This window comes from Alosa pseudoharengus, unplaced genomic scaffold, assembly GCF_046254945.1.
Source record: "Alosa pseudoharengus isolate Yale_2024_CS ecotype anadromous, Long Island Sound unplaced genomic scaffold, YU_APseudo_1.1 YU_APseudo_1.1_scf_6, whole genome shotgun sequence".
Lineage (NCBI taxonomy): Eukaryota > Metazoa > Chordata > Actinopteri > Clupeiformes > Clupeidae > Alosa > Alosa pseudoharengus.
Window position 1 is genome coordinate 26373614 of NW_027468848.1, and position 12830 is coordinate 26386443.

General features: G+C 40.0%; 2 protein-coding genes across 2 annotated transcripts; both read right to left on the reverse strand.

The window, feature by feature from the left end:
* Nucleotides 1-5294: 5294 nt before the first annotated feature.
* rnf181 (ring finger protein 181) lies at nucleotides 5295-7266 on the reverse strand. The gene is made up of 6 exons (XM_076269965.1): nucleotides 7164-7266; nucleotides 6544-6676; nucleotides 6309-6448; nucleotides 6079-6194; nucleotides 5698-5772; nucleotides 5295-5591 (listed from the first exon to the last, which is right to left on the reverse strand). Exons 2-6 carry the CDS (start codon nucleotides 6627-6629, stop codon nucleotides 5532-5534), a joined length of 477 nt encoding a protein of 158 aa, XP_076126080.1. The 5' UTR covers nucleotides 6630-6676; nucleotides 7164-7266; the 3' UTR covers nucleotides 5295-5531.
* A 461-nt stretch (nucleotides 7267-7727) lies between these two features.
* vamp5 (vesicle-associated membrane protein 5) lies at nucleotides 7728-12483 on the reverse strand. The gene is made up of 3 exons (XM_076270388.1): nucleotides 12193-12483; nucleotides 10118-10261; nucleotides 7728-8809 (listed from the first exon to the last, which is right to left on the reverse strand). Exons 1-3 carry the CDS (start codon nucleotides 12193-12195, stop codon nucleotides 8609-8611), a joined length of 348 nt encoding a protein of 115 aa, XP_076126503.1. The 5' UTR covers nucleotides 12196-12483; the 3' UTR covers nucleotides 7728-8608.
* Between the last annotated feature and the right edge of the window lie 347 nt (nucleotides 12484-12830).

Consider the following 12830-nt stretch of genomic DNA (forward strand, 5'->3'; position numbering starts at 1 on the left):
GGGGGGGGTGTATTTGACTCAGTAGTGTACAGAAGGAAAAACCAGGTTGTGCATGCATACTTTATGGATTTGTTTCTGTTGACCCTGGCCATAAATATTACTAGAGATTACTATATATGGCTAGGTGGTCTGGTGTGTGTGTGTGTGTGTGTAAGGTATTTGAGCTGTAGCCAGAGGGATAATCTTGTTTGAGACATTTTACAATGTTATTTACCAGCAAAAATATCAACATTTAAAATCAGTTTAACAGAGGAAAAACATATGTGATCACCACAATTCTCCTCCATGTTGCAATATAAGTGTCAAACATGTTTTACCATGTTGTATTTTTGGCATCTCAATACTCACCTCCCTCTACATTTTTATATATATTATCTGTGTGCTGTTCACCTCAGTATGTAAGAAACATATACAGAGTATTCCCTAAGCCTTACTTATATTTGTGTTGGAGCACTACAAGATCATTAGAAAATGCACCATACTTGTATGTATATGTCAGGGGTGCTTATAATTACAGTTTCAGTGGCTTTTCATTATTTTTCACTGTAATGCACTCCCAATGTTTTTATCTTATGTCTTTCATACATGGAGTCTTTCATACATGGACTTATCATTGTTATTTTTCATCTCTGTGCAGGATGACCATGAATTGCTCTATAGTTAAATCAAATGTTCACCTCAGTCCAGTTCAAATTAGTTTTACTGGCATGTAGTTTCATCAAAGCATTACATAGATTGTCTCCATAAACTGTTTTAATGCATCAAACATTTCTGACCACATTTGAACTACGATTGGTGCCAATTATGTAAAATCACCACGAACCTCTACTATTCCAGCTTCCACTTCAGTGTGTTTTGATGTTTAAAACCAAAACCACTGAGCGAATCCCACACATGGCATGTAAGAAGACGGTTCACATTACTATTCGATATTTCTGCAATGGGTTACTGTAAAATGTTGTTACCAGAATGTCAAACATGATGGTCTCCAAGCCCTTAACCCCTTTTTTGTTTCATAAAATACTTTACTGTGTAAACAGAAAAAGCACATCTTGAAGCCTTGTTTTGAAGTTCCACCTTGACTTAGTTTTCACCCACTGTGAATGTGATCGGTTATGTATTGTTTGGTTAATGTGGCCATTTTTGGGAAGGAAATGTAAACAACAAACGCCACCAGCTCTGAGAGCTTTTCTTTTTAAAAGTTGCATTTCTATCTGTTCTACTGTTTGTAAGTCTCTTTTTAAAATACAAAAAAACAATGATATTTTTATGTGGTGAACTTGGATAATTGAGTGGGTGAAACTAGACTCAACCAAATGTCAGTAAGATAACAGTGACTGAATGTTTTTTTTCTTTTCTTGTATAAACGACTGATTTGTGTTACTTTCAATTCTGATTTCTTTTTGTCAAGAGATTTATATTCAAGTAAGAAATAAACTGAATCTGAATTTGTTTTTTTGTCAGAGCTGTTCTTTCATTGTCAGCCTTACTTATAGATTATGGTGTCAAAATAGACTATATAATATTTAAAAATGTAGTGTTTCCTCTAGGATTTTTTTAAGTAGTGGGGGCAGGCCTGTCCGAACCACCCCCCCGTCCCCCCGTCCCACGGAACTGACAACTGACACTTCGCTGCAACAAATAATTATATGTATTCACCTCTATTCACACACAATGAGGCATTAGGCCAAGAAAATTAAACCGTGGGGGGCCGCCACTACCAAATCAACATAGAGGAAACACTGAAATGTAATTTTTTTTTTAATGTTGATTATAGTGTTCTATCATGAAAGTAAAACTGATATGATTTTAAACAGGCGTCACTATTTGTTTCCCTCACTGATCATTGGGGTCCAAAAAGGTATTGAAATGTTCGATACAGAATTACATGAAATTTCATGTGCATGCAAAGTTTTTGGCAGTGATTCAGGGGTGCGTTTCCCAAAACCATAGCTGCTAACCTGTTAGCAACTTAGTTGGTTGGCAATGTGAAATTGCATTGCAACCAACAAAGTTGCTAACAAAGTTGTAGTTTTTAGCAAAGGAAAGTTGCTAATTTAGTTAGCAACTATAGTTTTGGGAAACTCACCCCTGCATGTCAAATTTCGTAAACTTTGAAGCCCTGCAGAATTTATGAAACTTGTCAAGGGTCCACATGTTGTCTCAGTGATTTAAATTTTGTGGAATCACACCATTTCTCAATTCAAGCACATGATTTTCACATTGGTGTTTTTCCACTTGGCAACAGTTGTGTCCAACTTTCCAAAATGTTAGTGGTAGATTTTGTCTCAAGGAGGCGTATGAACCCAGCCCATAACCACTCATTTGTGGTGTGGCCAGTCTGATGCACGTTAGCCTAGCTTAGCTTAGCTCATTGAGGAGGACTGAATCAACTAGCCTATCTCCCAAAAGTGTCAAAGAACTACAATAATCCTATTTACATGTTGTGACTAGTATAATTCCTATGTGTACAAATTCCAACGGCGTGTTCCTTTAAGGCCTGTACAATTACAATAAACTAGATGTACCGCATATCGGTACAAAATATGACCGCCGCTCAGTCCTGTACATCCGTTCCGCGAAAAGAAATCACACTTCAATTTGTCTCCATATTTTACTCCATCCCCCACTCTTGAAACTTTTGTGTATGCTTGTTTGGCATGCCTGAGTGTGTGTGTGTGTGCGGCTGCACAGAAAGTAGCCTACTGGTGCTGAAAAGGTGAATAGATTGTAGAATAGCCAAAGAAGATGTAGCATTGTTATAAAACCTTTAAAATCTCTAAACAATCACAAGTAGGGCAGTTCATCCCAGTTCATCCATGGCAACTGGATTGATGAAAGGTCACTTACACCTGTAGGCTACATTGTATTTGGGAAAAGCAAAAGGTATCAGCATAATGTTATTTATTTATGTATTTATTTATTTATTTATAAAAAAAAAAAAATCTCTGTCAGTTCCATGCCGTTTTCAACAGCTATCAAAAACAAAGGTCATTTTTGGATGGATGGATTTTTTGTGAATGTTTCTTCTTCTACATAAGATTTTAGTCATCTTTAGTTCATGTGATACTTTATTGTCAATGCACAAATTAAGTAACAGTAGTCTGAAACGTTATTGTTAATGCACAAATTAAGTAACAGTAGTCTGAAACGAAATGCTGTTTTACATCTAACCAGTGGTGCAAATAACTGACATGTCCACATGTGCCTTGATGAAATGCGTCGCTAGACTGTTCATACACATTTTAACGGGACAAAGTTGAAGAGCTGTTCGTTATTGTTCGTGCAAATATAGGCTGATTCATGTTCCCTTGCATTGTGTAACTGAGGTCCATGGCTAGTCTGGCTTTCACCAGACCAAGCTCAATCTTTTAAGAAATCAAAAAATAAATAGCGGGCAGATCAGGCTGGGTTCACCCAGCCTAGTCCATAGGCGCCCGATATTGTTTAATTTTCCGATTGAGATATCCACGCTCTGGCTATTCTAAATGCAGAAATGCATCAGGGAGTTATGACAAAACTGTAACTAACAAACTAGATCCTAATAGAAAGCTGTTAGCTTCCCTAAGCTACAGGTAGGCTTATAAGGTAGGCCTATTTACAACATAAATTGTCAACAGGCTATGCTGGCGACACAAATAAAATCTCCTTTGGAAACCAATGGCTTACGCCAATTACAGTATTAAGCGGACTTAAACTGCCATATCGTGGCGAAAAGTTGTAATAAAATTCACGCAGCTCCATGAGTCAAGGAAAGCGCGAATGAAGTAGCCACTTCTAAATGGGACCCACTACACAGTAGCTTAAGGTGTGTTGCTAAAGCAGCCATAATGAAATGAAGGTGTCTGGATACTTCACACACACGTGCTTTTTAATTTCACAGACTACAACTACCAAGCTGGAATCAAAGCACATCGATTCCCCTCTCACACCCTGCACGCACTTAAAACAAAATAAACAGGCGTCTCAGTCTCACGCATGTATAGGCAAAACTGTATCAGACCGGTGTAACGTTGGTAAATCTTCCATTGCACAGAATGATTTTTGTAGCACGTGCAACAAATGACAGTCGAAAGATACAATTACAGTGCTGCTATCAATTTGCTTGGTATAACCGCATTTATATTTTTCTACAAATGCAATCAATCAAATTGGCCTCCATCACTCAACCAACGCTAAAGGTACATTACCTAGGTCCTTATTGATATTATAAGATTAACGTACCTGCAGTAAAAACCAAGCATGTTCGATAAACATCCTCAGATTTATTTCGGCTTCAAGGAGAAATGGGAATTACATTTCATGTGAACATCGTCCTATCCTTATTAGACGTTCTCTGCGGTAAACTAGTCCTTGTAGGAAGCGTCCATTGTTTTTTCCAACTCACTTTTAACTTCCAACAAAATTACGTCTCACTGCAACGATGCGCCATCTAGTGGACAAACGACTACTTATCGCCAATACTGGAAATGCAGCCATGATGATGAATATTTATTTTGGCTTTCTTTTAATCCTACTGAATTTGTAATTATGTATCGGCCGTTCTAATACCGATAGTATGTGGGTGCCTGTGTGTGTGTGCATGTGTATATGTGTGCACCGCCATCTACAGGCCAATGAGTGTACAGTCACTAAATGTACACATAACATAATTTGTTTTAGACCCCCCCATGGATGAAATTCTACGAAACTTGGCATACCCCCAGAGAATGCTAGGTCAATCATACACATAACATTTGGTGCTGTTCTGACATTTGGTTCAGTATCTTAACTGAAGATATGGGCGATTAAAGCAGAATAATATTGCATTTTCATTTTTTACCGGGGGGGTGCAAATCACAAATGATTATGGGCCAGGTTGATGTGGGCCCTTGAGACCAACATACCATAAAAGATTCTTCATCCTCAGTGCCACGGTTCAGGTAGTTATTTAGGAAAAACTGCTTTTTTTGCGGTTCGGGGGGCCCAGCACGGGGGGGGAGTGGCCCCCGGGGACGAAACGAAATTTTTCCGTAAAAGTCTAGTGGGGCTACATACCCACCAAATTTCATGTGCCCCAGTGGTTCGGTGTCCCGGGTATCATTGACCAAAAATTCAGGAAGTAGATGACGGGAAAAAAAAAAAACAATCCCTATATGACCGCTTCGCTAGCGGCGGTCATAATAAGTCCAATAAATCTTTACATAGAACATCAGAGAACTGACAGTGAGCGTTTCTAACTAATGTCTATATTATATAGGGTATCCTCCTGCATTACTTTGTGTTGTAGCTTAACAGACTGAAGATAGCAAATGTACATGTGTCAGCAGCCATTCTTACTTTTAATTGTTATCACATGGTCATGAAATCAGCATCACATATTAAATCTGTCATACATCAGCATAAAAACATTAATGATCATTTATATTTACATACAGCAAATTTAAAAAGAATGTTCCCGGGTCCTTGTCCTGATTGTTATAGTAAAATGTTTACTGTCTTAGGTGAATGCTGCAGTGGATGTGCAAAAGAGTCTCTCCTATTGGCTGGAGCTATGTGTACATGGCCCCATGTAAATCTTCTAGTCTGTGTTCCCGCTGTCTTCTCCTCTCCTGCAAAAGTGAGATGAAAATCAAGCAAATATGGAGGTTACAAGTGAAACGTGTTTCAGGGAAGAAATGTCACTGTGTGGATACTGCACCTCACTGCAGTGCTCACCTTGTCTTTCTTGAACTCCTCATAATCAGGGTTGTCAGTGGGCAACTCGAAACGGCACAGGGGGCATGAGTTGGTCTATAGATATAACATTACAGTATGAAAAGAGGAAAGAATACTACAGTTAAAAAACACTGGTCAAATAGGACCAGTCCGATTATGCGATATTAAATACAAACTGTATCTTACAGCACATGAGAACATCAAGACCAAGTGTAATTGTAACATAAGCTCTAATTAAATCTAGGCCCATTTCTGGTAAACAATATGATAATCTCTATGAACTTGTATAGAAGACTAGTAAACTACAGAACATAATTTAAACAGAACAGTTTTCAAGGTGCCCATCACTGTAATGTGAACCTGATGCTGCTCAGTGCTCACCTTGCCAAGCCAAGGCAGGATACAGCCCGAATGGAACAGGTGTTTACAGGGCATCTCCCGCGCTGACTCCTGCTCTTCAAACTCCAATAGACACACGGGGCACTTCAGTCCTTTGTCTTATGGTTGAAGAAGAAACCAACGGACAGACGGGTGGTTAACATCATCATAGAATGGGACATCAGGTGAGGTGTCACTTTACAAATGGTGGATGGGGGGGTTGTGCAACACACCTGCTTGCTCAGGGCTGATGATCACAACGGGCAGGCTCTGCACGACAGTTTTGGAGGCAGCGGGAGGGAGACGCTGTTCCCAGTCAGATGTGTCAATGTCAAATGTCCCTGAGTCAATATCCAGACCCTGCATCAGGGATCTGCCCAGGGCATGACAAAAATGACGACCATAGTGTAACATTAACCAGTCAGAGTAAATTGAAGCAGCTGTAGGCCTGACATATATAACCCTTACCTGGCTAATTCAAGTAGAGCATTCTGACGATACTGCTCCTCGGGAATGGTCGGTTCACAGTCATGTTCGTCGAAATAGGAAGTCATTTTTGGTACATCGGCTTAAATGAACACATGAGCGCGTCACCTGCCTCCTAAAGAAGAAACTTAAGTAAGTTACACAGCATCAGTAAATGAATACCACCACGAATTTACTTAAACCAAACTCCACCGGAGTTAGAGTAGCCTATTGTCACACTCACACATCCGTGACCACTGAAACTTAACCTCAGCCAGCCGGCGAGCTAATGTTAATATCTTCACCACAAAGTAGCATTTCACTTGCTAGGCTTAAGATTGTTGGTGTAAAGGCATTCAGAATCGATATTACGTTTAGCTCTTAACACTGGCCAAATGTCCTTTCCCCTAATGAGGCAAAAAAATACACTTGGTGATCTTACTTGCTAAGAGTAACCAAGTCTTAGATGTCTAGCTAGCAAGTTAGCTATGGCTAAAACAGCTAGCTAGCTAATACCAGCCTGTTGAGAAACAGCTGAAAGTTTGACATCTATTTTCTGATGTTTGCAAACTTCTGACATCACATGTACAATATTGGTTACTTAATATTTGTCAAAAGGTTACCTGGGATGAACTCTTGCGGTCTGTCGTTCCAATGTTAGACTGCATCAAACGCTGAGCGCGCTATCAGTGCACTGTCATCATCATAACAGAATCAAAACTTAGGCACCATCAACACTAGCCTACGTCAGAGTAAGATGAACCAATCGTTCACAAGACGACATACAAACATGCGCATAGTTAGTATGAGAGTAAGTAGGCTACTTTACATACCACCAGGTGGCGCCGCCTTTCTGAAACAACCCACCCTCTGTAGCAGATCCAGACTTATTTTAGAAAGTCTATGATCCAGACCAGAAATCTAACACCAGAAAGTTGGCATAATAACGTTATGTAGCAATTTGTAGCAATATCAAAGGAAGCCCCTTCTGTAATAACAATACAAGAAAGGGGATATTCACGCATGAGATGCATATTGTATGTGCTCACAAAAACGTTATTATCCATCAGTTAATGGTTTTGAAATTATGTACTGTGTGCATAGGATTGATACAACAAGACACCACTGAAATGTTACAGTTGAAGATAATGCACATTACAAGAGACAGAAACCCACAACATGAAAACTGAGAGTGAAAACTGACATTTATGTTGAAGGCTCAAAAGGCACAATAGAATTACAGTCACAGTCAGAGGAAAGGATACATACAAAGATTAACACAGCTGAAATATTTTGACAGCAGCAGGGGTGTCTATTTCCCCCAGGTTATAACAATAGTCTGCTAAAATCATACTAAACACCAAACCAAGTTTCTGCTTCCAAACGAAAGGCACTTCTATAATACAAATGAATATAACTACACAAGCCCCACAGGCTGAGCAAACATGTTTATTGTGAGAGCTACAGCAGATACGACAAAAACCTGCCCTTCATTACCAAAAGATATCCATTGTTCAGTAGTTTTCTTAACTGCATTAGCACATAGGTATAAATTAAATTGAAATGTACTGCTATGGAGGCACGTCATACACTATTAAAAATGTCTTGCAATAGCAGTGGCTATTGATAATACTGTGTCATGAAAAATTGTAAACTCACTTGAATAAATGTTTACCAGATGAACAGTATCAAACCCCACGTGTAAACCTCTTTAAAAAGCCTGTACACTGCAACAGACTTTACTACAGAAACATGGCTGAAGAAGCAGCAGATCCCGGTACCTTTTCAACATGCATTTGTCCAGTAGGCAAACACCTCGAAGTGACAACATGATATTTCTATTGCAAATAATACTGCTTCAAAAGCATAGGAAGTTATGCTTCAGACCCTTCTGTTTCAATCTTACAAAAGCAATCTTTGCAATCGTGACCAACTCTTGTTGACTACACAGGCTTGACTGTACCCCCCTAATCAATTCCTTTTCCTCTGGAGGGAATCCCTGATAAATCTTCCTGTCTTCTTTACATCCCCATTGTCCTCTAATTTCCCTGCCAGTCCTCTGTCCTTGTCAAGGCCCTCTAGTGGAGTTTTCTTCAGATCTGTCACTTCCTGTTGTGGCAGTGTTGAAGTCAATGTTGGTCAGAATTGCCACCAGGATAATGACCACAATGACGCCTGATACAATGCCCGCTATCAGGATTTTCATTTTGTTGTTCTCCCACTGTTTCTTCCTCTTCACCTTACCTGCGGTCTTGGCAAACCCCTTGCTCTGTGAACAAAGCATACAGAATTCAGTCAGTGAGCAACTCTGTTGCATTTATTCATTCACCCTACAAATAATTTTGTTGGTAACCATATGTGAAGGAGAGATAAGTAGCTTACATTTGTCATTCTTCCACAATGTAGTTTTACACCAAAATACATTGTCAAATATATCCCCAAATATTCATCCCCAAATATATCAGTTTACAACCTAAGTATCTTTGTTAGTGATAACTGTGCTGTTGTTGCAGGTTGCAAGGTGAGTCTGTTAGCTATAGCTTGCTAATTTTATGGACAATCTCCAATGACAGTTTACTAAAACAATAGTTAACAAAAAATAAATATATTTGGCATCATTTGGACCATGATGTCCAATCTGCGCTGATGAAGTATGTTGCCCTCTTAGTTAAGATACATACTGTAAGTAATGGAAAATTCATAGAATAGACTGTCTGCAGGAATTTCCATTTGTCTTTTAGGTGCAAACCCAGGGGGCTTCCTAGTGGTACTGCCTCTTTGATTTTGTTTATCCCAGTGACCCACTCAGACGGCGAGTCCTGTGGGACTTATGGACCAGTGTGATGTAACAGCACAGTGATGTGGGAACGAGTCGACCGAGCCGCCTGACCCTGGGGTGGCCATGTGCCATGTGGCATGTCCTGTGCATAAACTCAGGCACAGGCCGAGGGAGGTTTGCTTCATTCATCTCCTAACAAAAGGAAATAGCTTTCCAAAAATATCCCCGTAAACTACAATCAGGATGTAAATTGTACATTCTTTTTCCCCCTAGCCACACCTAGGGTGTATTTATAGACTCCAATATGACATTTCCTGGCTGGTCCGTAAGACGTTTTGGACCATGGAACATTTGAGTAGCTGTAAGTTACCGTGAAATACAATTCAGTGAAAAACAGTTAGGTATTTCACAAAAAGTGTATATAGGCTACACATTGAAATATTGTAAATAAACAACAACAAAAAACAAAAACAATATGGTGTTGTTTTTTATTTGGTAGTGTATAGGGTGACACTAAAAGTGGAAAAGGACTGTAAGTACTAAGTGCTTATAGCATGGGTGAACCCAGACAAACCTGTTGAATTTACTGTAAAGGTCCGTCTGGAGATCTGGAGATTATCTGGCATGTGGCAGGCATTATATGTCAGAGAATTATATATTATGTATATTTTAGTGGCATGTTCACCCTATATCTTGAGCTGACACAAAGCTGTAATGGAACACACACACACACACACACACACACACACACACACACACACACACACACACACACACACACACACACAAAGCTCTCACCTGCTCAAGAAGCACGTCTGCTCTGTTCTCCAGTTCCCCCAGCTTGCCTGTGCGCTCTTCAGCCTTGTTGAGGTTATCCATCATAATGACCTTCACCTCCTCCACATTATCCTGGGCCTGCTGCAGGCGGCTCTTCCCATTCTCCTGGGGGGCCCAAACACACACACACACACACACACACACACACACACACACACACACACACACACACACACACACACACACACACACACACACAAACACACACATGAAGAAGGCTGGGACATGAGGAAGTGCAGGGCACACTCACCCCCTCTTTCAGTCATTTTGGGCTGAGCCTCAGGAAACACATTCCATGCCAGTGGTCACTTTTTCAAGCCTGGATGACACTGAGGAACTGACCCCATCACAAATGAACTAACACGCGATCCGGTCCCACTGTCAGTATAAAAAGCTGTAAAACTGAGCATTGTCTTTTGCTTGATTCATCTGTGATGACTTATGCAAGCAGTCTACACAATGCAATCATATAATATGTTCATGATATAACATCTATATTGGTCATAGATGTATTCATATGTATCTGTATCTATGTAGTTCAATATGAACTACACTTTAGTTAAACACAGTGGAGGTACAGCTTTGTGAGAAGTTTCTTCACACAACACTGCAATGGCAATGTTGGCACCAACGCCAACAAAACATATTTGTGTTCACACAAACAAACAGAATAGGGGGAAAGGTGAGCGTTGATTGTTCAATGTCACCTTGGACCAACTTCATCTGGAACACTGCCGGGCCTGCTCTTCGGGCAGGGGCAGCAAAAACAAGAGAGACAAAACAAGAGTCCACCAACAAAACCCAACGAAAAACAACAAGCCCTTTGTATGACCCATGGGTGAGTGCCCAGAAACTGGGTGACTGACCTCTGACTGTATACTGGACATTGCACGTCACAAATCATACCCTCGTCTAGACAAAGCGGGTGACAAATATCCCTATTTGCACTCTCTGCGAGCTTTAACCTTCCAGTTCAAGGATGGGAAGTGGGCCTTCAAGGCTATGGAGCTGAGAGATTAGTCACTGACAGGAAGGAGAGAGGCCTGGCCAAAGAAATAATTATATCAGCATATCTGGTTTTGTGTATCCATTAATTTGAGGCGAGCATACAACAGCAGACCCCTGAGCACAATATAAGGAAACACCACTGTGATAAGACCGATGACGAATGACTGCCGTTCGAAATGTACCTTAATGTTTTTAAGGGGTGTTTGCATGTTGATACACTGTGTGTGTATACACCCTTTGTATATGTTGCATTTTAACTGAAGGCTTCATGCTGATAGTCAGTTGTTGCAAGTCAATTCCAATAATCATCACATTAATCAATAATCCACTGTTACACTAAGCAGCTTCCTCTTGCACAGTTAATGAACATTTTTTTGAATTAGTTTTCTGTCAAATCACTGATAGAACGTCTGTCCACACTTAAACATGGGGACTAAACTGTGGCTATATCTTCTTATAATAATTATAATAAAGGTTATTATAATAAATTGCCTAGTTCATAATTCGTTTGTTTTGAATGATCTAAACATCTCAGACAGGAAATTTCCTTCCTTCCTTTCTCCCCTCTTCTCTCTGAAAGAGAAGCATACCTGCTGCCATTTCCTTGAGACTTATTTAAAGTTTCCATCAGTGACTTAGTTGGTGCTTAGGAGAGATCACTGTTTGGAAACATTCACATTACCCATTAGGCCTTAGGACAGGGTAAAATGTTTAATGTCCCCTTTGAATATCGTGACAACTGTCAGGCTTTCATACATTCGTAAAGGACTAGCTTAGTCTACTACGTGTGTTTCTCTGTTATAACAAGTGGTTAAAAAAATGGCTTCAGAGATGAGCGTCCCTGTCACCTAACCAGACAGCATTTTTGTTTAGCCTAATATCGGTTGCCTAATTGCGCATGCCACACAGATCAGAATCCGATTCTACAAATGTTTATAGGCTATTGCATAGCCTATCGCTTGACTATGTGAAAGAGGATGAACTCATTTCAAGACTTAATTTAATCAAAGTGAAATTGTGTAACTCACCATGGCTCTCTCACGTCCCGGTGTCCGTTATTTTAGGGACTGTGTCGCCACTGCATCTGAAAGATCAACTTCAAGTTCAGGCGTGTTGTCTTCAAGGCTATATGTTCGTCCGATTCGGTCTTCGTAGAATACAATTTCGACGTTCCTTCAACCTTATCTGTGAAAGCGGGTTTTCGTTTGCCGATATTCACCGAAGGCACGCGTAACAGTGACCACTCTGTCTCTGAAGTTGGAACACCCCTCTGATTCGAGACACCAGCCCCCCCTTATCGTGGAGTAGCAGTGGGCAAACGGACATGACGCGACGTTTTTAAATATCCTCCTTCTAAGAGCGGGGAAATCTATGACACATCGAGCATCCTCAGTAGGCTAGACTTATGACTTTTCGTTTTTGATGATCATATAATTTTAATGAGGTGTGTTTTATATTGGCTTTCACTCATTCATTCAATCTTTATTTATTCTTGGAGGTTCATTGGGTAGCCTAATCCTCATTTTCAGTGAAACCGAGATTACACTAACAGTGGAATAGGCTAACAATATATATAGTAAGCCTATAATAATTGTGGAAAATAAAATAAATAATAACATAACCTACATAACATTATAAAGGAGGAAGGGAAAATACAAATACAGAA